Source organism: Anas acuta, chromosome 23 (assembly GCF_963932015.1).
Source record: "Anas acuta chromosome 23, bAnaAcu1.1, whole genome shotgun sequence".
Lineage (NCBI taxonomy): Eukaryota > Metazoa > Chordata > Aves > Anseriformes > Anatidae > Anas > Anas acuta.
This window is the reverse complement of record NC_089001.1, coordinates 5,314,828-5,340,908: the sequence shown is the minus strand read 5'-3', so window position 1 is coordinate 5,340,908 and position 26,081 is coordinate 5,314,828. Positions and strand designations below refer to the sequence as shown.

At 52.2% G+C, this 26,081-nt stretch overlaps 1 protein-coding gene across 6 annotated transcripts in view; it reads left to right on the top strand.

The window, feature by feature from the left end:
- Positions 1 to 366: 366 nt before the first annotated feature.
- Positions 367 to 26,081, top strand: part of LOC137843657 (protein CEPU-1) — a 332,157-nt gene continuing 306,442 nt past the window's right edge. The window contains exons 1-2 of one of the 6 annotated variants that reach the window (XM_068659166.1): positions 367 to 458; positions 8,335 to 8,411. In XM_068659166.1, the coding sequence (XP_068515267.1) occupies positions 382 to 458; positions 8,335 to 8,411 (154 nt within the window). In that variant the 5' untranslated portion in view covers positions 367 to 381. Of the gene's footprint in view, positions 459 to 6,308; positions 6,429 to 6,543; positions 6,694 to 8,334; positions 8,412 to 15,844; positions 16,082 to 26,081 lie in introns of those variants that run through there. The other 5 variants (XM_068659180.1, XM_068659165.1, XM_068659167.1 and 2 more) reach the window with 5 other exon arrangements.

Here is a 26,081-nt window from a genome sequence, read left to right as displayed (position 1 = left end):
GGAGCCGAAGAAGATGGATGTTTCCCATTACTTGGTGTAAGGACTGCGAGGCAGCCTCAGGAAACCTTTACACCCAAAGTTTACAAGAAGAACGCAAACAGTGATCAATAGCGAGCTGGGGCTCCGGCACCCAGATCTGTGGGGCCATGAGGTTGGGGCTGGGAGCTGTGGAGCAGGGGAAGGACGGAGGAGGAGCGATGTCTTGGGTGTGAGGTGGGATATGGACAGAGGAGAGGAGAGTGTCAGGGGTTTTTGTTGCTCCCACAACATGTGCCTGCTTTGTTCAGCTCTCCAGTGTGACAGCAATGGCTTTTCTGTTCCTTCAGGGGGAAAAAAGCCGTGCATCTCCTGGTGCTGAGCTGCCTGCACATCTCTGTTCAGATGCAGTGCCCTGAGGGAAGAAGGAAGGAGCACGAAATCCCTGGGTCAGTGCAAAAATTCCTCCCAGGAGAATCAAGGTGGGTCTAGACTGAGAATGAACCTCATAACCCAGCTCCCTGCTGCCCACCCTGCCTATGGGGAGCATGGCCCAAAGCCAGCCGTGCCCCAGGGTGCTGGGGCTTGGTGAGCCACTGCGTTGGTCCCCTCTGGGAGCGTGCCCACCAAGTGAAAAATGCGTGCAGCACTCCCCAGAAAGTGATCGTACACCAAGGATGATCTCTGCATGCATGGCCGCAAGGTGATGCTGGCAACTGGCTTTGTGGACGTGGACTTCATTACACCGAGAAGTGAAAAGAGCGTTCCCTGCGGAGGAGAGGTTAGTCTGTAATTTTTGGCTGAGCGAGCAGGGCTGGCAGGGTGTCCACGAGACAGCAGATACCCTAGCTTTTGCTGGCTGCAGAGGATGGCTCCTTCAGGCTCCCATCTTCTCCTTTGCAGCTGGTGGCTCCCACCTGCAGGAGGTGCAGCACTGGGAAGGCAGAGACGCTGTGGTGTTAGCATCACCAGGCACAGGCAATAATGGGATCCACCTGCTAGCACACAGTGCTGGAGAAGTATAAAATGCTCCACTGTGCCTCCAGAATGGCTGCAATTAACGGAAGCTGAGCAGCCAAGGGCCAGATTTGTGTTATGGGGGCAGTGGGAGATAGCTTGAAGTGCACCCATGAGCACTGAATGGGGGCTTGAGCCTAATCAGCCCCCAGGAGGGACACGAGGTGGATGCTGTGTGAACTCCAGGCTGCTCCATCCTGTGCAGGAGCATGGTGAGTTGCTGCAAGAAGGGCTGAACACCAGCCTCGAGTTGCTCTGATCCTGCAGCTGTTGCAAGAAGGGCAAGTGGGCAGCATTGGAGCCTGTGCTGTGGTGGGTAAAACCATCATTGTGCCACCGAAATGCTGCAACAAAGCCTCCTCCAGCACTGGGTTTGGGCTCAGCAGATGTTGCCAGGCTCAGGAGGTGATGACTGCTGAGCTCCGTCCTCCAGAGATGCCTCCAGACCTTGGGCACTGCATTACCACCAGCCAAATTTCCAAATCCAGCTGTGGCCCAGCTGTACCCAGGCAGCTCCTCATCCTCTGGGGCAACGGTGCTGACATTGGGCAGAGCCTGGGCTTGCACCGAGCAGCTCTGAGGTTTATCTATATTTCACAGGGACCGAGCAGCAGCTTACGGCTGCGCAGACCTGTGTTTTATTCATGACTCAGCCATTTCCCCATCTACAAAATGAGGATAATGACACATTCTTCCTTTAGAAAGACATTTTTCTTCTCCAAGTGCGTTAAAAACTCTGGCAACAAGGCACGTTAATTGAGCACTTTTTTTTTTTTTTGAGTTGCAAGAGAAAGTTTTAAGCGAGGATAATTCTCATTTTGTCTCTGTCTGATGCTGTGGAAGGCACGGCAGAGTAAGGACAGCCCCAGCCCAGGTGGGAGGAGGAGGGAAGAGGAGAAAGCACCGCGTGGGTCCGCTCCCTGTTGTGGCACAGGCCTCAATGTGCTGAGCAAGCACTTGTAAATCAAGGCAGCAAAAATTAAAGGCCTTGGTAATGGGCTGGATTAATCTGCCCTGACTTCCATGTCTAAAAGTTAGATGTCAACGCCGGGGCTGGTTGCCTCAGGCTTCCTCCTGGTCGGTGGAGAGAAATAGGCATCTCCAGGGGCCATTTATTTCCTCCCAGCCAGGCTGGCGAGATGAATCACCCGCCAGAGGTGCTGGGCTCTCTCCATTGACACAGGAAGCTCAGGGTGTATTTTTATATTTTATAAATATGTAGCTGGGGGTGTGAAGGTGAATCCTGCCTGTGGGGCTTGAAGGGAGACAGGTCTGTGGCTAGACGGGGCTTAGGGTGCAGAGCTGCAGGGATCGGGGCCGTTGCCACCAGTCAGGTTGACCCATTTTTGGGGAGCTGCCTTCTCCCACATGCCCTGCACCCCAAGGGGTGTTTTCCCACTGAATCTCCCAACCGATGCTGGAGTTTTTCCTGGCTTTATATCCACATACACTTCACGGTTCGGTATGAAAAGCGGCCAGATGCCCTAAGAGCATTTGCTGCATTGCTGCATAAGCCACCAGCCCTCGTGAACAAGCAAACAGCACGGGCTCAGCTCGCAAGGATTTGCATGTGGACACGAGAGCGATGGGCCACATTATAAAATCATAAAACGAAGGGAATGGAAATACCAGGCTCCTAACTACCAAACCCCCAAGCTCCGTGCGTTTTGTCTTTTTAAAAACTATGCGAGAGAAGTCAGAAACAAACTGCGCACTTCCACAGTCTCTTGTGTCCTCCTTCTGTATTTCAAATGAATAATAGATAAAGGAATCATTTTATTTAAAGAGGATGAGTTGAATGGAGTTTGCTTTAAAAAAAAAAAATCCACACAAAAAAGCACCGCAGCACTCGCCCCTGATTGCTATTATAAAAGAAAACTCGCCTTTTCATTTATTATTGAAGTAAATTAGGTTGATTGTCAGAAACTTGTGTGCAGGGTAAAAACGTTGCCATTGTGGGTTGCAGTGAGATGAATGAATTTAATTTACCCCTTCCGTACGTTCAGCAGGCAGCACGGCGGCCGGCACACGGCTCCCCTGCCTCCTCACAGCGACACGACTGCTGACTTTGGGCAGGGGCTTTTTGGGGCTGCAGGTGTCCATCCACAAGGGCAGCTTTTCGCCCGTCCCCGGGGCTGGGAAGGGAAAAATAGGGCAAGGAGATGTGTTGTTGTTTTCCTCCCTGCGCCGGTGTGACGCAGCACCGAGTCCTCGCGGGGGTTTTTGGAGCCAGAAAGCTGCTCGAGGTGCTCAGGAGCCAGGTGCTGCTGCCAGATTGCCTTGGCCCCTGATGCTGTCCCGTGATGCTGTCCTGTGACACTGTCCTGTGACGCTGTTGTCCCACGGCGTTGCTGTCCCGTGACGTCCATCAGAGCTGCTGCCCGCAGGGGAGCTGGGCTGCGTCCCTGGCCAAAGGATGGATCAGCAGCCAGAAGATGCAGCCTGGATCTTTTTTTCAGAGGTTTTGCTGCTCTCCATGTACTTGATTCAAATTAGGAGAGACAAAAATGTTTCGGTGCCATGCTGGGTACCAAGCGTGAGCCTGCGACTTTGTTGTGAATCAGCGATGCCAGGCTCGGGACCAGGCACGGCAGGTATGCTGGCAGCCCTCCCAAAGCACCGTTTCTGGTCTCGCCTGGATCAGGGATGCTGCTGACTTCAGGCTTGCAGCCAGATCTTCCACAGCCCGCTTCGTGGTTGCGATTGTGAGGACATCCTCTCCTTTCTTCCTCCGGTCCTTTCAGGCAGAGGAAAAGGGCAGAGGAATATTTGCTTCGATGGCCCCGTCTCAAAACTCAGATCCCAATAAATGCACAGAGGGTGGGAGCAGAGCCTCTGGTGGAGCAGCAGAGGCAGAAGAGAGGTGGTCATCGGTTGGGTTAATTATGCTGCTGCTGCGATTTAAGCCCTGGCAAAACATTTGCTGAATTTCATGCTATTGCTATTGCTGCTCTTACCCCCCGGCCAGACGGGCAAAGGTGAAGTCTCCACATTCCCACTTGCTGTGTGCATCGAGTGTGTGCAAATCCACATCTGGGTCAGTGGTGCCAGAGGCTAAGATAGGTGGAAGACTCCTCGGGGAAGCCCGTGTTGGGAAAAGGCATAGGTTGAACTGTGCGCTTTGCTGCTAAACAGAGGGAAAACCCTTGCAGGAGAGCAAATGAACCCAGACCGAATAAAAGGCAACCTCTTGGAGAGCAAAGAGAGAAGGAGCTGAAGCCGGGTCTGTGCTGGGAGTGTTTGCTGATGTAAATCAGCAGTGAAGGGAGATTTTAGGGGGGGTGGTATCAGGCTGCACTCCCCTTTGTGCACTCCAGCTTCCAGCACAGCGAGAGCCACCTGTGGGTCTGTGCCCATTGTGCCTCCAGGCTGTGCAGCAGCCCGTGGAGCTTTTTGGGTGGTGCATGAGGCAGGAGGTGAGCTGCATAAAGCTCCAGTGACTGCTTGCAACCAACAAGTGTGGGAGCTCAGGGCAAGAGCAAGCAAAGGACGGTGTCTTGGAGGGGGAAGGAGCCACAGCAGACCTTGGCACTCAAAGTGTGAGTTGCTGCAATGATGCTGGCTGGAAGCGGGATTTCTCCCTTTGCCAGTAGGTCTGTGCACACAAAACTTCCCCTGCCGTGGCAATTACACTGCCCTGAAGTGTTCTGTTACTGCTGGTTCTGCTCAGCCTTGCACAGTGCCTGGAGCCACCTGCGTGCAGCCAGCACTTGGGTGCCTGGGAAAGCAAAGCCAGCTGCCCGGTCCGTTTGTTCCTTGTTTGGCTTTGGAGAAGAAGGACCTTTACAGAAACATCTCTCCAGCTGTTTTTTTTTTTTCTTTTCTTTCTTTTTTCTTTCTTTTATTCTTGATTCTCACCAAAAGTCATCTGCAAATGGGCAGGAAGAGAAGGCAAATAGGCAGAACACTTGATGAAACTTTCCCCAAGTTGCTCGTGTTTGGTTTAGCCTGAATTTCAGGTGATACGCAAGCAGAATATTCTCCTAGCAGGACATACAGGGAGGAGCTCCAATGACAAAACTTCAGGGCTTGATTGGAAAACACCAGAGATTCAGGCAGGAGGTTTGGCTGTGCAGGATTTTGCTTCCCCTGATCAATTTGGGATCAGCTGCAGCAGCACAATGAATTTAGGGCCAGAGGGGACTTTTAGATCACATAACCAGGCCCCAGAAAGTCATTAGATGCCTCTTTCCTGAGCCTCGGATTTTGTGTGTGTTGGACATAAATCTTCCAAAAAGGTGTTCAGGGTTGATTTAAAGATCTCTGGAGATGCTGAATCCAGGACTGCCATTGGTAGTTTAGTGTAAAGGTTAATCACCCTCGCCGCTAAACATTTGTGCTTTATTTAATTTGTCTGCCTTTACCTTTCAGTTGTTGGCTATTGCTGCAACTCTCCCTGCTAAGAGAAAACACCTGGCATTTTCTCCCATGACCAAACTGTACCTCCCTTCTCTCCCCCAGACTAAAGAATTTCTCAGTCCTTCATCTCAACTAGTTTTTATCAGGCAATTTGTCCTTGCAGCCTTTTTCACTTCAATTTTTTTCCAACTTCCCTCATTTTTTTAATCTTTTTTTTTTTTTCAGTGTTTATATTAAAAATAATCATCCTAAACCCATGAAAGGGCTCTGGAAAACTAAGCACAGGCTTTGAAAGCTGCCAGGATTTGTGGGATGGGAGGGCTGTGCCCGTGTCCTGCTCCCTGCTAGCAGAAATATTCCCAGTAAAGCACAGGGGGAGACTGGTTACTGCTGGGCTTGAGCCAGAGAGGGGGGAAAGAAAGCTTTGTGTTTTAAGAACTGTAATAGATTTTAAATTGCATTTCCTCTAATGAATGACTCACCCAATTACCACAGCCTGAACACCTGTGCCCGAGGTTTGAAGTCTCCGGGGAGACTTTCACTTTTAACAATATTTATTAGGATGAGTGTCAGCGCCTTGGGTGGGATCAGCCTGAGGCCAGGGGGCTGTTCCCCCCCCCAGCTGCTCCAGCGATGCCTCTGCCTGTGTGTGCCAAGGCAGGAGATCCTGAATGTGTGTCTCCCCAGGATGTCCCCAGAGCTATTTGTCCCCTTCTTGTCCTCTTCTGCCATGCTAATGTCTTTATCTAGAAGCCAACACAGGCCAGGAGCGTTGCTCTTGTTGGGTACAACCTGGGTGCTTTGCCCCAAATCAGGTGTGGGCTGGTTCCCCAGGTGGCCCCAGGAGATCCAGGTGGGGACAATATGCCTGCAGCTGCTTCCTGGACAGACCAAGCTCAATAATTTTGACTTCACAAGTAAGAAAATGCCATGCAGTTATGCCTGGGTTAGTCCCTGCAAGGTCCTGCAGTCAGCAGGGAAAGGAGCAGAGGAAACCCGTGTCTGCAGCCTGGTGGAACAGGAACCAGGGCAAAGCAGGGGCTGGCTGCTCTGTGCAGGCTGCTGCTTCCTAACAGGTGAAAAACCTGATGAATTTATCAATAACCACAAACCACATGAGCCTGATGAGGCTCGCTGTGCTGCTGTGCAGAGGGATTGGGCCTGCCCTGCCTGGGGGGGGGGTGAGCTGCCTCCCAGGTGCTAGGGCTTGGTGGGGCTCCTCCTCCTGCAGGAAAGGGTTAGGCCAGGCCCAGAGCTCTCCATGAGGAGCTGGGGCTACACAGGAGGAAAATTAAGTTCATTCTTGCTGTCCCAGGCTGTGCTGAGGAGCTCTGTCAGTGGGTGAGTTGGCTGCTTTCCTTTGCTGTCTGGAGACCTGGCAAAATAGGAGAGGGGTTTTAGGCCCCAACTCCCATCCCCATGGCAGCTTGCTTTGGACAGGGTCTGTGAGTGGGGTATCTGGGGAGTGTAAGGAGAAGCTGGAAAGGAAGAGAGAGGTTGGTGTGGGAGATCCGATAATAGGCAAATGGTTTTTGCTGCCACCCCCTTCCCCTGCTACATTTGGGGTAAAAGGCTGCCCCTCTTTTGTGGGGTGACTCTGCAGGGCACAAAGGCATTTTGCAGGATAAATGCCAGTAAATTGCTGCTTTGGGGACAAAATCAGAGGTTGTATGCTTGTGTTACCTCTGTCCATGTGCACAGCAAGCCTTCCCCAGTGCAAATGAACCTGTATCCCCTGAAATGGTGGGGAAGGGGCTGTGCTGTGCCCTGTGACCCTTCCCGCCTCTTGTAGAAGAAAAGAAAAAACCTTCCAGGTGGAAATATTTGGTTGCACTCATTTAGTTTTAAAACTTTAAAGGAGGGGAAAACAAAGCAAAAATAAAGGAACAAAATAACCCCCTCCAAATTTACACTTGCAGCAGCTGGTGCAAGGAAGCCTAGTCCCTGCTGGGGCTGGAGAAGCTTTGGAGATGCAGGCACGGAGCTGGCTGTGCTCTGACCTTTCTTTCAAGCAAGCAAATCTGGGAAACAGGTGATTAGAAAAAGCACCTTGTCCTGTTATCCTGCAGCCCTCCCGCACAGAGTATTTTGAGGCCAAGAGCCCCTGGTGTGGGGCTGGGTGCTGCATGGAGCCAGAAGTGTGATTATCCCAGCTCCTGCTGCTCCTTGCAAGATGCTGCTGCTTCCCCAGGCTGGAGAGCCCAGCTGATGTATTTATGCACTTTCCCCTCTCTGTGTTTAAACAGCACCTTGGAAAACGCAGTAAAAGAAGCCACAACTCTTCTCAGTGTCCTCCAGGGGTTTTAATTTATTTTTATTGTGTTGGATGCTTGCCTTTTTGTATTTTTTTTTTTTAGTTTGTTTTGTTTTCCCCTGGTGCTGGAAGCTGGCCTTACTGCAGAGCAGAGGTGGTGCAGAGAAACAGAGGCCACTGAATTGCAGAGTGCTAATAGGTATGATAAGTCAAGATAGGACAGAGGGCTGTGGCACGGATGCCAATGAGTTGTGGAATTACTTTAGATTTGTGTTTAACAGTGAGTCTGTATTTTTCCCTATAGTTTTCCTGGTTTGGGGTTTTTCTCCATTCACAACATGAATTCCCCTGTCTGCCTCCTGCAGAGCTGGGCATTCCCCTGCATCCTTGTGTACAGGTGCTGGTGAGGGCTCAGGATGCTCGGTGCTTTTAGTCTTGAGGCTGATGTTACCAAAATCCCCCCAAAATATTTCTGTGGAGTTCACAGAATTGCAGAATATCCTGAATTGGAGGGGACCATCGAGTCCAGCTCCTGCCAGTTGCATTTTCCAGCTCAGGATCAGAGCATGCAGCAGGGAAAGTTTCTATGCATCAGATGACTTTGGGCATTTTGACATGTGCACAAAAAGTGTTGGAAATTGCTTAATGTGCTCCCCAGTAACTACAGGAGCAAGTGATGGTCAGAGCCTGTGCACCTCATATGAACGAGCATCTTCTCTCCGTTGCAGGCTGGGCCGTGCTGACACGCTGATGCTCCTGGCTGTGCTGGAGTGCTGCATCTCCACGAGGAGAAGACATCTCCAAGGTAAGGCAGGCTTATTGCTGATTACACGATTACACGCGTCTGGAGGGCGCGAATCTGTTCTCCAAACTTTCAAGGTGGTTTGTGCTGTGTCTGTGAGGTGCAAGATTGCTCGCACAGTGAGTTTTTGGGAGCGCGGTTTTATCTGACTGGCATTAGGTAACCCTGCTTAATCCAGAACTGGAAGCTTCAGAAAGTGATTTTGCAAACCCAGAGACATTTCAAGCTTATGAGGCTTTTGACCTGCCTCATTTATGCTCGCCTCTTGCATTGCAAAGGCTTAGAAATGTGAATAATGTGAAATACAGTGTGAAATCTTTTGAGATATCTAAACCATGTGCATACACGTAGGAGCTTCCACCTCCCTTAAAACTTCATCTCTCCTTCCTCAGCCCTGTGGCTGATTAGTTTGTACTGCAGCAGATAGGGGAGAAGGGATAGGAGCTGGTGAGGGATGTGGACTTGTGCTCCCCACCTCGTTTCCCCTCCCTGTGGCATCCTGTCCTGCTTTCTTTCCTCTTTGTGCTCCACCAGGATCCGTGCACAATGTCCTCATTAAATCCTGGCTCGGAGGTGGCGGTGGTGGGGATGGTGGAATGACCTCCAGCAGGCCGGGGGCCGCGTGGTTCTGAAGCATATGCATTTTTTTGATCCTTTCTTTTTCCTGTCCTATTTTGCAAAGCTCAGAGCTGTCAGAAAACGTCCATTAGGTTGAAAATGTGCTATTCCTTCCTAAAAGTAGACTCCCAGAGTCTACCTGCTCTTCATATGTGGTTGTGCACTCTTCCTGCTATTCTTCCTAGACAACCCTTTGCTGCTGCAAGGTTGGAGCCTGTTGGCCATGCTCAGTCTCCCTCCTGCTCTTTCTCCTGTGCTGCACAGTAATTTCTAATTTCATGTGGCTTTTGCTCTTCTCAAAGAAAGAAGAAAGCCGAGCGTATGCCAGGCGCTGTTTGAGGCTTGCAGAGTGCTGGGTGGGCTGTGTGTCATCTTTCCAAGGATATTGGTGCAAAAAAAAAAAAAAAGCAACACACAACCACACAAATCCTCAAAGCTTTTGAAAGTTGCAGGTGATCAAAAAGAGTGTCCCTGGGGTTGCTGGCTGGTAGCAGCTGGGTGCTCTGGTCTGGTGCTGCTGTCCCGTGGTGAGATCTGGGGGCTGCAGGAGCCCCTTCCTGATGCTGCTGCAGCTGAAATGTGAGAAAGGAAGAGAGAAACAGCAAGGAAAGGCACAAGGAGGGGAATGAAACAGAGGGGATGGGCAAGGCAGCTTGAGCAATCTTAATGATCCCAGGCTTTTCCAATCATTCAGCACTGCTGTGTATTTGCCACCTAATTTCTTCCCAAACTGAAAATAAAGCGCTGTTTAATAAACACCACTCGGCATTTCATTTTGCTGAATGTTCTGGTAGCAACTGCTAATTATTCCAATGATTTCCCCCCACTGTAATTATTCAGAACCGGCTATTCACGGATCCCTCCATTGACTTATATCTATACACACGCGCCCTGAAATATGTATATATTTTTGGTGTCCTATTGAAAATTCAATAGGATCCAATTTCAGTTGCTATTGCCTTCCCCCTGTGTGTCTCCCCTCTCCAATTTGCTGATGCTCCAGCTGCACGGTGGAGAAGAAAGGAGGCAGCGTCTAGCGCAGACGTAAACAGCGCCGTCCAACTGAAACGGGGAGAGAAAAATTACTTCCTTGTACTACCACGCTCTTGACAAGAGCTGGCTCTTTCTTTTTTCTTTTCCTTCCTTTTTTTTTTTTTTTTTTTTCCTACCACGTTCAATTTTCTGGCTGTGCCGGGCAGGTTACAGAACTAATCTTGAACGTGCTTTGAGCCTGCTGAATAATACCACCGGCCTGCGCAGGCTTGGATGGAGGGGAGAAGGAGCAGGCAGGGAATTAAATCGGTCTGGGGGGGCATGGCAAGTGGGAGAAGCTCAAATCTCAAATGTGGATTTCCAAAAGTGATGGGTTATTTGGGAAAAGGACTCTTGCTCCTTGTAGGGCTGGATTAGCTGGGTTTCTCCTTTCCCAACTGGAGAGGGAATGGGTTTGGAGGTGTGCCTTCAAGAGCCAGCACAACAAGAGGTGCTGGGTGTGCTTGGGCACTGCATTCCGGGTGGGGTCTCTGTGGTATGGGGTCTCTTCTGGCATGGCCCTTCCAGAACGGGGAATATCTGTCAATAAATACCAGATCACACGACCTGGGAGCACAGCAACCAGGGGCTGTGAGATGAGGCCACATGGGACACCAAGAGGGCTGCAGGGTCCTTTATTTCCCAAACAAGCCCTGGCAGCTGGCTGAGTCTCTGTCTTTTCTTTCCAATTCCCCAAGAGGAGGTAGAGAGCTCAAGGAGGAAAAAAAATAGAAAGGAACATAGTGATGTGCTGGGGCTGTGTCACCCTCAAGCCCAAAGCACGCACAAGGTAGCAAACATCCTCTATCTCCTCGAGCCATCTGTTTGCAGAGTCTTTGCCCATGCAACAGTGCCTCTTCCCCGGGTGGGCTTGTTGCCTCCTTGTAATCCGTGGGTAAACACACATCTCATCAGCCGGGAAGCACAGAGCCGAGGTGCTGAGCTGCGATAAGAGCCCGGCTGGGACAGGGACTGGTGGCAGTGCGTGCTCCGGCAGGTGGGCACTGGAAAAATGTCCCTGTGAAGTGTTTGGAGAGAGGAGGAATCTGGTTGGTGTGGGGAAAGGAGCAAATTGAGGGGATGGTGGCACTGACCCAGCAGAGGAAGGTGCCCATCGGAGCAGGGTGGGCTGTAGGGCTCGCAGGGGCATGAGGCTGGCATGCACGGTGCATTGCAGGCTTCTGCTGCGAGCAGTCCTTGCTAGAGGCCCCCATTTTGGGAAGGTGTTGGGGGCGTTTGGAGCTGGGTGGTGATCTGGTGCCCTTTAGTAAGTGGCATTACCCTGTTTAATGTACTCAGCACTAATCTCTTTCTAAACAGAAGCGATCTTGCTGAGTTCAGCACTGGAGGAGCAATAACCAATGAAGGAGATGAGGTTAAGAAAACTCACAAGAATCAAATGTGCTGGAAAAGGCTGGGGAAGTGCCAGGGGCACTGCAGTAAATGACCTCCCAGGGAATCGAGAACAAATAAAATCCATGCCCTGTCTCTCTTCTCCGAGGCGCCTTACGGCAGTGCCTTCGCCCTCCCCTCTCCGGAGTGCCCACAGACGCTGCTTTCAGGGTTATTTTTGCACTGGAGTGCAACAAATGCTCTGTGTGGCGAGCGATGCGATGGGGCTGAGATGAGGAATCCGCGTCGCTGCATTCAGAAAAACCAACCTCTTGAGCTCGAGGAGAGCTGCTTCAGCTGGCAGTAGCGTTAGGTGCTTTACGCTGTCTGGAACAGCCTGGAGAGGGCAAACAAAACCTCTGTGCCGTGGCTCTTGTTTCCCGAGGCTCTCTGCAGGCAGGGCTGCTGGTGATGGCGTTGTTCCAGGAGCAGAGCCGCGTCCCACCACCCTTACTCCATGGTGTGGGTTGCTCCTTGTTTTGCCCAAACTCCATCAGGCTGTGATGGAAATGGGGTGCAGCACCCCGAGTGAATAGGCAGTCCTGGCCAGAGCTCAGTGAGGGTGCAGGGAAGTCTTTGGGCCAGATTGCTGTAGAGCTGTTTCCAAATGCAATGTGGGAATTGTAGGATTTTAGCCCAAAATGGGGTGGAGGTGGTCAGGCTGATAGGGTTTGGTTGAGGGTGTTGAATGCCTGAATGTCCTATGTCCTGGAGCTGTGGGGGCTTTTCCCCATGGGCAGTGGGGAGATGTCCTTCACGGAGCCTGGGCACCCCAAAATGTCTCGCGAACGGCCGCTGCCTTTGATCCCTACCCCTAGCGCCGTGCAGGCTCGGAGGCTGCGAGGATGACTTGGCAGTGATATATTTACTACAATTACCATCTCTCTTCCCAGAGGAGGAAAAAATAGATGAATAATATGTTTTGAAGGTGTCATGGAGCGAAAGCAAGAGAGGAGCTTGAGCCTGAACTTATGAATAACTTATAGGCTTCCTCCCTTCATGCAGTCACTCCATTTGGGCTTATCTTTCTTGCCCGTAGGAGGTGTAATTAAAGGAGCAAAGCCGAGCATCCACACGCACGGCGACTGCCTGTGGTACTCGTCTGTCTGGCTCCGTGCGTCCTGTGCGTGCAAGGGCACGGGGGTGCCAAAGTGCCTTTGAGTAGGCTGGCAGATGCTTTGAGCCGAAGCTTTATGACTTTTCCCCCCAAGATCTGTATCCCTCGTTAAGAAAAAGGGGTGTTCGGTGCATTGCTGGCTGGTCCCAGAGCTGTCGTGATGCTTTGCAGAAGTGTTCCCCGAGCACACCCCTTGTGCCGGTGAAGGAGGAAGCAGAAGTGACCTGGGCAGGGGGATGTGGCACGAGGAAGCAGGGAGGTCCTGAACCCCCCGTGTAGGGGTTGGGTGATTTGTGTTCATTTTTGGCACCGCTGGAAATTCCCCTTCTGACCTCAGGTGGTGACTTAGCCTCCTGAAGCTTTACTTCTTGCTGTAAAATGAGGAGTAATTTGCTCTTGTCTCAACACCGTTCTCTGCTTGCTCTGTTTTGACTCTCAGAGCTCAAGGGAGGGTCTGTTTTTCACCGGGTGTACACACAGAGTCTAACACAATGGAACGGGGATCTTATCAACGGCTTGTGAATGCTATTGTAATGCACACAGTAATTATAGGTATGTATATGTGGGGATGATGAAAAAAATCCAATGAAACATGGCATTTCCCTCTGGAAAAATGTTAGCGAAATAAAACCACGCCTGGGAGTCTGTCAGTTCCAGCAAAAAATGTCTATTAAAAATTATGCAGTGCTGCTCAGCAAGGTCATGACGTTCCTTTTAGAGCCAGTTAGAGGTTTCATTTCGAAACAGCATGTCACTTTTTTTTTTTTTTTTTCCCCTGCAGACTTTTGGGTGAGGTGTGTTGTACTTTGGTCTTCAGATCAGGGGGAGAGGGAGGGATCTCATCTAAAACTTTGTGGGAATTTTTGCCGAAAAGGGGCCTTCCCCCCCTCTCTCTGTGGCTCGGTGTGCATGCAGGTACAGCATTTAACACCTCGTATACGTGCGATTTCCAATGAATAACTTCTTCCCCCCCCCCCGTCCCCCTATCTCGGGAGTGCAGCCCTGCTATCTGGATGTTGCTATCAGCCCGGCACATAGATATGTATGAGGGTAATGGATATTAGGCATTTATTGCAAGGCATTCTGTTGAACATCACCTGCTGTTCAACATGAAAAGTTGATGTTCCACAAAGCCACAAGCCGAAGGCTCCTTAAGAGCTGTTCCGGTGCATCGGGTAAATATACGTGCTCTGAACGAGTGCTGTGTGAATTAATAATGCATAGAACAAATCCGTAGGAAGAGCAGCTACTGCACAGGGCCTGCTTATAAACTGCTCTCTCTGCTTAAGCAAATAGACGGGGAAGTTTTGTTTTTTAAAGGATAATGTGTAGGTAATAAACCAAACTAACCTAATGGACCGTTTCCAGCCACGGGAGCTGGCTCGGCAGTCGGGGTCAGGTTCAGAAGCGCTGGGGAGGGCGGTGGCGGCTGCTTGGTGCTCTGTGGGGTCGCAGGGAACTTGGTGGGGAAGATGCAGAGAGGGTGAGATGATGTTTTGGCAAGAGGAACCCTTACACCTCGCCAAAAGGGCCCCAAATGGGGCGACTTAAGACGACTGAGGCATTGTGCTGCTTAGGGCTAAAGGGGTGGCTTGAGCCTTGCCTGTATGGGGTGGGGAGGTCTGGTGTCAAAAAAAACTTCCCTAAAAATACCCTGTAGTGCAAACCTGGGTCACTACCAGTCCTGTCCCCTTCCCTTTGCCACCCGAGGAGCTGGGAGGCTGTGACCGTGAGATGCTGGTGGAGAGCCCTGCACCCCCTCGAGGTGTGCAGCTTGACTCAAACCATGGGGAATGAGGCTGGGGACACTGCACTGAGCTCCCTGCTCCCTTTGGGATTGCTGTGGTCAGAAGGGACAGCAGGGGAGGGTCTGGCACCTCTTGCTTGTCGCCTTCCCCCAGCAGAGCTGCTGGCCCCGGTCCGCCTCGGCAGATCTCGCTGGGCGGCGGCGATAGGGAGGGAAGAGAGAAACGCAGCTGGATTTTCCCAGAGTTTGCAGCCAAATCTTCTGAATTGCAAAGTGAACAGCTCAGATTTTGGAAGGCTCTGAGGAGGAGTAAAATGTAAAAAGCCAAGATTTTTTTTTTTTTTGCTTTGTCATTTTTCTGCCTATAATGTTGTTTTACGGGGCCGTGAGTCACCTCGTGCAACGAAATGAGCCATCCTTACCACTAATGAAAATAATGAATATTTAACTTGATACTTATTTGGGTTTCATCAGGTGGGATTCTCGGGGTTCGGTGCTTCTGGTATGCTGCGTGCTGGACGAATGCTGGGGGAAAAAAATAAGATTTTGGTCTTGGGGGCCTTGTGTGTGTGGGCTGGTTGGTGTTGTGCTGGTGGTGTTGGGCTGTGAAGGGTTGGATGGTTGGGATGGGATGGGTTGGGGGTGGATGGGGGGATTTGATTTGGGGGTAGTGGAGGGATGGGATGGGAGAGTTTGATTTAGGGGTGATGGAGAGATGGGGTGGTTTGATTTGGGGGTGGTAGAGGGATGGGGTGGGAGGGTTTGATTTGGGGGTGGTGGAGTCATGGGGTGGGATGGGATGGGAGGGTTTGGTTTGGGGGTGATGGATGGGTGGGATGGGAGTGTTGGGGGTGGTGGAGGGATGTTGTGGGATGGGATGGGAGGGTTTGATTTGGGGGTGATGGATGGGATGGGGTGATTTTGGTTGGGTTGTCTGGACCCGGCCAGGATGGTTTGGACAGCAGGAGGGTTATTTTGTGAATCAGGCTGCGGATATTGGAGGCAAACACAGCAATGGGTTCCCGAGGACACCCATGTGAGCAGCACCCCACAGCTGACCCCCACACAGCCTTCCTCCCGCGAGGAAGAGGAGGAGGAGGGCACCACGCTTGGCACCCCTCCTCCTCCCACCCTTCCCCTACCCACCCGGGGGGCTGCTGCGCGGCGAGAACCACCCCGTGGCCGTACCCCTACCCCCGGGGGTGGGTCGGGGGCTGCGGGACGGGTGCGGGAGCGGTGCGGGAGCGCTGCGGGGCGGCCCCGGCGGCGGCCCCGGAGCCAATGAGCGCGGTGCGGGGCGGGCGCTGCCGGAGCGGCGGCTGCGGTGCGGTGCGGGCCGGAGCGGCGGGCACGCAGCGCCTGTCCCTCGCACCTTGCCGCCCCTTCCGACCCCCCTTTCCCTCTTTTTTCCCCCCCCCTTTTTTTTATTTTTTCTTTTTTTCCCTCCCCCCACCCCGCGGCGCGGATTTTATTTTTTTTCCCGATTTTTTTTTTTTTTTAATTTTTTTTAATCCCCCCCCCCCCCCCTTTCCCCTCCCCTCTCCCCCATCCCCTTTTCCTTCCCCTCTCCCCTTTCCCCCTCAACCTCCCCGAAATCTGCGCTCCGCTCTGGGAAACGCTGGATTTGTAAACCTCTCCCCGGCAGGCAGTGAGTGGGGAAGGAGGGGGGAGAAACGCAGCCGGCGGTGAACATGGCCCAGGCGAAAATGCAGCACCCCGTCTCTTGGGTGATCTTCGCCGGGATGGCCGCACTCCTCCTCTCCCAAGGTAGGGCTGGGCGGGGATGCTGCGGGGGGTGCAGCCCCGAGGAGCCGGGGGGGACCCCGCGACCCCCCGGCAGGATCGGGGGGAAAGGCTGGGGGAGGGTGAGAAGCCCCCCAAAATAAGGGGGGGGGTCCCCAGCCCGCTGCTAAGTTGCAGGGGTGCGGATGCGGGGCTGCGGTGCGGTGGCATCACCCTCTCCGTGCCCCCCTCGGGGTGTGCTGGGAACTTCTCGAGCACCCCCCCCTTAATTTGTGCTTAATTTGTGTTTTATTTCATTTTTGGGTGGTGCCAAATGACTCTGCCATCTCCGGCAGCTCAACTTAGTTCCTGCAGGAGCGATGCATCCAACAGGCTGGGGGGTAAAAAGGGGGGGGTCGGGGCCCCTCTGTGCTGCCCCCCCTTTGCTGTGCAGGACCTGCTTGCAAGGTCGTCCCAAAAACTCAGTGCAGCCCCGATTCCTGCCTGCCCTGCCCCGGGCTGGGGAGTTGGGGAATTCGGTGTCTGGCGTGTCCCGGGCGAGCTCTGCTGGTCCCCTCCACCCCCTGGGGATGATGCTAAAGGGGGCTTTCAAAAAAAAAAAAAAAGAGATAAAACAATGAAAAAAAATATGTTAATATTAAAAAAGCGAGGGGGGAAGGAGGAGACGTGAGCTGGCCCCAGCTGGCCGGCAGTGCTGAGCCTGTCAGCTTGCGTTAGTCTCCTCGCAGCCATCTGGAGGGGCTGTGGGAGCGGGGTTACCCCCGGGGGGGTTGGATGGGGCCGCATCCTGCACGGGGCTGTCTGCGGGGCTGGGGCTGGAAGGGGAAAAGCAGCCGGGGCTGCACGCCTGGTGCTGGGGATGGATGGTCCCGGGGTGCCGGCTGCCCTGGGGGACATTTGCAGGGTGCAGGCAGCCCTGGGGGGGTGTGGGGGGTGTGGGGTCAGCCTGTGCTGCTCCTTTTGTATGAGGAGGGGGGATTGTAGCAGGGGCCAGCCCCCTCTGTGCTGCCCTGCAGCCTGCTGAGGGTCAGGGATGGGGTTTAGGCACCCGCATGCACACAGCAGCCCTGCCCGGTCCCCCTCCATCAGCTCCTCTGCTGCGGGGTCCCAGCGGGGCGTGCGGCCCCCATCCACGCGGGGCTGGGGGCTGCTGTAACCCCCCCACGGCTCGGGGGGAGATGGGCAGCAGCAGCCCCGCGCTCAAACTTCTCTCTCCTGGGCAGGCTGGGCCCGCTCTTGCGGAGAGCCACCCGTGCCATATCGACCGGCGCGGGCTGCTTAGCATGCACAGCACACGCCGAGGCATTTCTCCTCTTCGCCTTCCTCCCGCTCGCCCTCCTCGAGCTCCCTCCTGCTCCAAGGGTTGCGGCTTCCTTCTCGCGCTGCTGGGCACGGCGCCCCCGCTCCCAGGGGGTTCCTGGGGCTGGGAGCCCTGCTCCCCGCTGCTGCCACCTCCGAGCCTGGGTGGTGAGGAGCTGGGGCTCCCCCGGAGGGGTGGCCATCGGTCCTTCCCCCCCCTGCTTTCCCTTGAGCAGAATCCGTGCCTTTTGATGCTTTCTTTTGGCTTCCTTGCAGTCTTATTCTCTGCCTCTGCTCATCTCTCACGCTTCTTCCCTCTGCTTCCATCAAAGCCTGCAGATCAAAAAGTTGATTTTTTTTTTTTTTTTTTCTCCTTGATTTTTATTCCCCTCAGCAGCAGCAGAGCAGTTGGGGGGGGGGATGAACGGGCTGCCTCCCCAGGCAAACGTGCTCCGTGCCCCCCTGCGCCCAGCCGTGCCGCGCAGCAGCGATGTGGGTGCCACAAGTCCCTGAGTCACTGCTGGGGTGGGGAGAAGCTGGGAGCTGCGAGCCCTGGGGGGGCCAGGGCAGAACTGGGGGGTGATGGGGAAAACACTGCACAGGGCAGCCCTCAGCAGGGCGAAGTTTGGGTCTTTTTGGGGTAGGGAGGCATTGGGAATCTTGGCTTGTCAACGCTGCATGGTTGGGGGGAAGGAGTCCCCCCATGGGAGGACTTCTTGCGTAACTGTGTGTAAAGGAGTCATTTGAAGAAAACAAACTTCCCAGCCCAAATAATTGTGCTTTTTAGCAAAAACTTTCAAAGCAGGGTTGGAGAAACCAGGGGCTGTTCAGCCCCAAAGGTAATGCATAGGATGGAGTCCTATATGAGAGCGTTGCCGAAGATGAAAGCAGCTGGGTGCTGCTGCTTCGGGAGCCCTTCTGCCAGCCGCAGATCGCCTTGCATTTTTTAACTTTTCTGTCTGGCTGCGTATACAAAAGTGGAACTGTTTTGTGTTGGAAAATGTGAAAATTATCGTTATGCAGGGGAAAAAAAAACCTGTTTTGCACAAATCTACTCCAAACAGCTCAAGAGATCTGTGCTGCCCTCTGCAGCAGTTTATCAATACTCCAGGTCATTTACCTTTTTACAGCCAAACAAACAATAAGGAGAGTGGTTGGTGAGGGTGCTTGAGAGTAGAGAGGAGCGTGAAGTGGGGTAATTCATAGGTGCTTGACCATCTGTATTTACGCAAACATCCAAACATCCATAGGTCGGTCAAGTTTTTGCAGCTTCCCGGTGCTTTTTTTTTTTTAATTTTATTTTATTTGGAAAGGTGCCCCTGAAATGGAGACTGGTGGGGGTTGAGTCCTGTAGGTGCTTCCAGGAGATCCCCAGGCGTTGGGGAGCGAGCCCCCTTTGGCAGCACAGCTCCCCTTGTCTTTGTGGAGCTCTTCTGCATGATACAAAGCAGTGGCAATGAGCATCAAAAGTTCAAGGACCCATCATTTTCTCTTCCCCATGATCTAAAACAGGGAAAGAGGGATGCTCTAGTGTTTTCTCGGTGTCCCTTGCTCCTAACCACCTGGATTTTTTGAGGATAGGGGTGGGTGCTCGTGCAAAAATCCCACCCCAGCTCCTTGGAGGGGGAAGAGAGAAGAAAACTCCTCGCTCAACCGTGCGGGGAAGGATTAACCAGGCTAAAAGGTCATAGAAGATTTAGCCGGGCCTTTAGCACCAGTAAGCCAAGAATTATGGGAAGTTGATTTCCCAATTAGCATAAAGACCTTATTCTAATAAGCGTGCGCGCTGCAATAGGTATGTAAAATAACAGCATATGTCAACAGCGTATGCTGAGTGCTCCTCGTTTGAAAGAAATATTTGCTCCCTCGGTGTGGTGGGGTGGCAGATAACTCACGAGCAGCACCACGGGCTGGGTTTATGTGTGTGTGGGTTTATGGAGGGCAGGATTTGGCCCGGGGACGCGTCCCTGGGGAGGAGCAGGATTTGGGAGCGCCGTGTTGGGGCTAGAGGACTTTTTCTCCGTGGAGGCGGGCGGGAAACCTCCTGGCAGTTGGTGCAAGAAGGTAATTGCACTAATGAATGTGTATAAGAAAAATTATGTGTATCGACGTCTTTCTGTGAAAACCCGGATTTATTGTTCCCTGGGGGAAATGTTAGCTGTGGCTTCGTTGGTGGTTAACGGTTACCGTGCGGGTCAATAAAAGGCGATATTCACCCCCCAACAGCAGAAAATAGCTATTTAATAGGTAATAACAGCAATAATCAATACCGACATGATTAGATAACCCAGTTATATGCAGTACATAAAAGGAGGGGGATGCGGTTTGGGTACTCCATGGCCTGGTTTCGAGCATTGCCCAACATCTGTCACTCTTGTTGATTTTAACCGGAGCTGTAAGCAGGTATCCGGCACCCCTGGAAATCAGGCCACCGCATGGGATTAATTGGCACATTTTTAAGACTCAGCAGAGTAAACAGGAACCCAGGCAGACCTTTGCCATGAAAAGGATGCTTTGGAAAGCAGGCTGCACTGCGCAAAACCCTGGGGTGGCACCGGGAGAGCTGGGCTGGCGCTCAGGGGGTCGGTGCGGTCGGTGGGTTTGCAGGTGGGATGCCTCGTGCAGACCTTGTTGCTTGCTTCCTTCTCCCCGTGCACAGACACGGATCTCTTCATGCAATGGTGGGCTGGGGAGCAAAGCTGTTTGTGTTGCTTTGCACTGCATATACGGGGAGATTTTATCGTTAAAAGAGTTGCAATTTGTGATGCGATGCCTTCTGGTGCAGTGTGGTGGGGAACACAGCCTAGGGTTGGTTCACGCTGTAGCTACAGCAGCATTTAGGAGTCATCGAACAGAGATTGTGTCATGCTAGGTGCTGTGCATGAAGCTCTCCTTCTCTAGTAACATTTCTTTAGGACCATCCCAGCCTGCCCAAAACAGGCTTCTGTAGCCCTCTTGCCCCCAGTTGGCCACACCGGGTGCTCTGGAGGCTGCAACCAGTTTTAGGATGCCCCAAAGCACTCTTTTCCTTATCTCTGTAGGCATTTTGACCATCACAGTAACCCCAGCTCATGTTTTTTTCCATCTGCCTGTTGTGCTAGCCCTGACTCATGCATGAGACAAGTGCATTCAGTGTTCCCAGTGTCTGCTTCGTTTATTTTTCTTGCTGCTTTTGCTTAAAAATATCCATATTTGTGGTCCCCCTCCCCAATTTATTTTTTCCCTATGGGGAAAAATGGATCAGTTGACAGATCTGGGTCAAGTCAGCAAGCAGGGCTCGTTGTTTTCTGCAACAAACCGAGGTGGAGGGGGATGGCTCAGCAGATGCTTCCAGCAACTCGTGGTCAGCCTGGCAAGGTGGGCTCCAGCCCTCCCCACAGCACACAAAGCACCATATGGGGAGGTCTTTTTGGCCAGAGGATCAGAAAAAAAGCTCTTCTGCTTTTGTCTTTTCAAACTTCAGAACTGGCAGGAGAGGGCAACGTTTTCTTCCCTTGTTCCCTAGTCCAAGGGGTGCCTAAAAGCAAAGCCCTAAAGAGGATAAATGTGATTTTTTTTTTCAGTGTTGCTGATAGTACTTTGCGCGGTGGCAAATCTCCTGTTACGCGGTGGGACCAAACCGTGATCCGTCTCAGATGTTCATGGCAAAGGCTTGCAGCTGCCTTGGAGCTGTGACTTGGACTTGAGCTCTTGGTTTCAAACAGGGGCCAAGAGGAGCAGGATGCCAGGTTTTGGGATTCTGCGCTGGAAGCCCAAGCTGTGCTTCTGTCTCCCATCATCAGCCAGCATCCTGCACCTCCACACGTGCAGCTTCTCATGCATTTAGTAGCTTTAATAGGCAGAAATAATAATAAAAAAGCTCTCCATGAATCATCCCATGGGACGCCCCAACCCTGGGGCCATTCTGCAGGTGCTGCATCCCGCAGGCATCGCACGCCTCGTGCTCCTGGCACCTTGGGAGCTGCAGCTGCAGTAGCCCAGAGTTGCTTCCCGTCTCCCTCTTCCTTCCCGAAGCACACACCTTGCTCTTGGTTAATAATAAATCAGAGGTGCTGCCTTCACCGCGCTCTCTTATCTCCTGCCAAGAAGGATATCATGGATTTTTGATGCGCGTACAGTTAATATGTCCGATGCTGAAAGCCGTTGTAAATTAATTGACCCTTTGACCCCCTCGTCCCGTTGTCTGTTCCCACTAAAGACAGTGTTCGTTTCTTGGCATCCTCCCCCCTTGCTTTCCCTTTTTCCAGCTCCTCCACCTCCCACGTGCTGAGCAGGGGAGGCTGGAGAGGCACGATGCAGCCGAGGAGCGTGGCTCCAAGCAGGAGCAAAGCCCTTGTTAGTGGGCACCCTATGTGCACTGTGGGGTTTTTTCCTTTCGAACACTGGGGAGATGCTGATAGGAGCTGGCACAACTTCTGCACAGCCCCTTCCCCTCCCTGAGTGGCCTAATATAAAGGTGCCAACTTCCCCCTCTTCTTTCTGACCTGTATTTGCCTTGGGAACGGGGTCTTTCCCCCTCTCTACATCACCAAGTGTGGAGAAGCCTTGGTTCAGTTTGGGAAGGAGCCTGGAGCACCCCAAATCCTCCGCCTGTCCTGCCGTGACTCATGGTGGGAAACTCCAGCTGCTCAGCAGTAGGAAGCACCACGGGAAAATGTGTAGTACTCGAAATGAAGCAGAGTAGGGTTTTTTTTTTTCCACTCCAAAAGAGGGTGATGGCAAATTCCTACTGACAGAAAAATCTGGGAAAACTGAGGATGGATTTGAAGTATTTTTGTTCCGTTTCTGAGCTTACAGAAGCCGATGTACAAAGTTGTGAAGTTATTTCAAGCAAAAGAAAAGCAATCTGAAGGCGGTATTCCAGCACTATCAAAAGAGCCTTGAGTCTCGAGCCTTGTTGCATTTTTTATTGTTATTTCTTCAAAACAGATCCTCTGCTAATGTTTTGATTTTTGTCAGAAGCAGCATTCTTGATTTAAAGACCTGGTTTGAAAGCCAAATCCAACCCGCCTCGTTGGAAGCCCGACAAGCGCTTGAAGTGCAGCAGGGTTCATTAGTGCCGTAATGTTATCTCGCCCTGTAAGCGTGCCTTTTTTCCCCCCCCTCCTCTTTTAGGAGGCTGTCTGGTGAACAACGCGAAGTTCCTGGGTTTGTTTGGTTGTTTGCAGGCTTTATTCCCTTTCTGCAGGACAGATGGTATTTATTGATGGGAGGGTGCCTACACGAGACTTCATGCGAAGGCAATCCCCAACGCCAGCGCCGGGGTTTTTGATATGGGGCCAAGGAGCAGCGGGGCTGGCTGGCGAGGGGTGGATTTGGGTTTTGCCTGAGTGACATCTCTCTTAATGCAGCCCAGTTTGGAACGATGCTGGCGGGGAGCAGGAGCCACCGGAGGGGCCCGGGCAGCCGAGCTGTCACTGAATGTGACATTAAAAATTTTGTATTATTTATTGTTTACCTTTTTGTGCCGCTTTTCCACACGTCAACGCTTCCCGTTGTGTGTTTTCAGCTTCAAAACCTGCCGTCACGTTAGCAGCCGGCTCCAAAGCCCCCAAATAATGCATAAACTATGATTATTCCTTCTGATCCACTTGTGTTTATGTAAATGGCGGGAAAAGCGGTTTTCGGCTTATTTCAGCAGCTTAAGGGATTCCTACCAAGCCTATTATTGAAAAATCAGAAAGTGAAAAGCAACTTCTGAGACGATGAATTAGCAACTCCCTGGCTGCGCCGCCTGCACGGGGCTCCGGGGGCTGCGGTACCCCGGGGAATTCCCTTGGGATTCGGGACCCTCCTCCAGCAACAGGATTTGGGACAGCCTGGAGGGGTGAGGTCAGCCCAGGAGGAGAGGAACGGGACCCGTGGAGGGGTTTGGGGCTGAAGGTGTGCGGGGGCATCACCCAGATGTAAAACCCACAAGGGGCTGGGTGCCTGTGGCTGCGAGGGATGCAGGATGCGCACGGGGCAGTGTGTTGGGGAGCACCTGTGGGACCCCACCGCGAGCATCCCCACCTTGCACAAACCCTTTTATTCTACCCCAGAAGAGGGGCAGATACTGGGCACACCCCCCTTTAGGGTGCAGATCCCTCCAGCAGCCCTGGTGCCTCTCGTCCCTCCTCTCCTGCTGCTTTCCTTTCCCCGTTCGGTCCCTTTCCCCCTTCCTTATGTTAATTTCCCACCTGAGCACCAAGTACTTTATAAATAGCAAATCTGAAATGAATTTCCTAGCAGCAATCATTATCTCCCTCGACAGCCATTAAACATTCACACAAGCAGAGCAAAATGACAAAGGGGATTGATTTTTACAGTATGTTGGGGGGGGAGGCAGGAGAAAGGAAATATGTTGACAAGGCTTTTTTTTATTCCTTCCCCCTCCTCTCTCCCCTCCCTTCCAGTTCCTCTATCTCGAGGAATTTAAAATCACCCCATGACTTTTTTTTTTTTTTTTTGGAGAGCAGGGTGGGAGAGGGCGAAGTTGGGCACACAAATATAAACCACGGCTTTTTATTTCCTTATTCCCCTTCTTCCCTTCGCCTTTAGCCCCTCGCAAGCCTCGCGTGCGCCTGGCGAGCACCAAGTTAGTTCCGCGGCCCTGGCTGAGATGAATTTGTCAGAGCTAATGCCTGCGAAGACGGAGGGGTGGGCTGGGGGGGGCCCATCTCTGCAGCCGCCTCAGCAGAATAAATGTGTTGATGCAATAGTTGGGAGCCGGCGAGCTGCTGCCGTATGAGGCACTGTAGCTGAAAATTTAACTTTGATTTCAATTTTCATATTTGTCAGCAATAATTAGATTCAAGAAATGTTTTTGCCGCTGTTCTAAAATACTAATAAGTAGGAGCCTTTGTAGTATGGCTAATGGAGTCTTTTTTTTCCTAGTGGGCTAGAAAAATTCCATTAAAGGGGGAAGTCATACTGTATTACCGTGCTTCAACATGCATTGACTTCGCCACTATGGTAATGTCTGCGCTGGGAGACAGCGGGGCCCGCTCCCGGCTGCAGAAATGGGGCTGGCATCCCGCTTGGGGCTTATAGGGCTTCCTGGGGAGTGGGCAGGGGTGCTTTTTTGGGGGGAAGATGCTTTTTTTTTTGGGGTTGGGGTGCTCTTTTTAGGGCAGCTGGAGGCTTTCAAAGCACTCGTAGGTTACCGTAGAGGTAGAATGGCTCCTACCAGCTTGCTTCATATGAACTCTTGGTTTTGGTGTTGCAAATCCCCTTGGGATTTTTGAGGTTGGATCAATTAGGGGTTTCCCCTTGCTGGCTCTGCCGTGCTCTTCCAAAGGGAAACTGCCTCTTCTCCCTCCTCACCCCTCGTCTTGACTGCTCTATGGATTTCCCCAGTGGTGTGTACCAGATTTTATCCCCGAGCAACGCTGTAAAATAAAGAGTGATTAAATTTGCTGGCGATATGCACAGCAAATGGGGGAAGCTCTAAGTTGTGTCATTCTCAAGTTACTTCAGCCTATTAAGCAAACAAAAGCACTTGTGGAGTGAGAAATGAAAATGGCCAACACGGCCCGATTAATCCTGGATGTACAATTCCATTAATAAGTCAGCTTTTAATAGTGGCTCTTTCCAGGAGCTGCTGGGACCAAGAATTGATGTATTCGCCGTAATTGTATTGCAACTAATAGGATATGAAGAAAATTGTATGGAGAACCTGTTCTTTCGCCACCGTTTTCCAATCAGCTGAAATAATGCCTTCCTCTGGAAGAGCCCAGCGAGGTAATGATACTTAAATCTAAATAGAAACAGGGGTATTTTGCATTCTGGTGCAGGTGGTTTGGGCTGGGTGATGGAGTGTGGATGCTGGGAGCCTCCAGATGGCTTTTCTGGGTGCCCTGGCACAGGGCTGCCCCCCTGGCATCTCCCCCAGCGCCTTTTGTTCCTCGCGTGGCAGCGAGAGGGGCCTTCGCTCCGCAGAGTCGATGCGGTTCATTGGGAGAGTTCATTAAGGAGCCTGAAGCCCTCACTCAATTCATCCTGTGTATTTATTCAGCTCCTGGATAAATAGGCTGGGCTCGGCGCTCCGGGGGCGCTGACACGCTGCTGGTTCTCATTTTGCGCCGAGCTCCTGCGCTCGCACCCGTGCCCAGCTCACCTCCTGCAGCCTGGGGAGTGTGCACGGCATCGTGGCGCAGCATCCCCTGGGCATTTGGGGAGGATTTGGGTTTTTATTGCTGAGCATCCCACCGAGGGCTCTTGCAGTAGTGATGCGGCTAGCAGGAACCTGGCACTGATGCTCCTGCAGCGCTGCAAAGCCTGGGCAGGCTGAGCGCATCCCAGCAAACACACAGCAGTGCCCCGGGATGCAGGGCCCCAAAATTTCTGTGCAATCGCAGAATAATGCGCGTTAAAGCAAATGAAACATTAAGCTAGGAGCTGGCTGCTTCAGAACCAGGCAGCTGCTGATTATTGCAGCCGTTCCTCTGCTAATGGGCTGGGGAATTTGGAGGAGTTCGCAGCCGCCACTTGTCTGTGCATCACTGCCGGTCACTGGTTCGGGGCTGTTTGTTTTTCCCTCTTCCTCCCTATTTGTATGCACGCTCTGACCCTTCTTTGGTAGCAGGCTAGAGAGTAAATATAAAAGGGGAGTGAAAAAAAAAAAAAAAAAGCCAAGGCACAGTTCAGCTTAAATCCCCAAGGAAACAGATGCAATTGCCTTACAGAAATGGCTCCAATAAGGCCAGAAAGGAATATTGCTTTTATAGCTTTTGGGATATAAAAC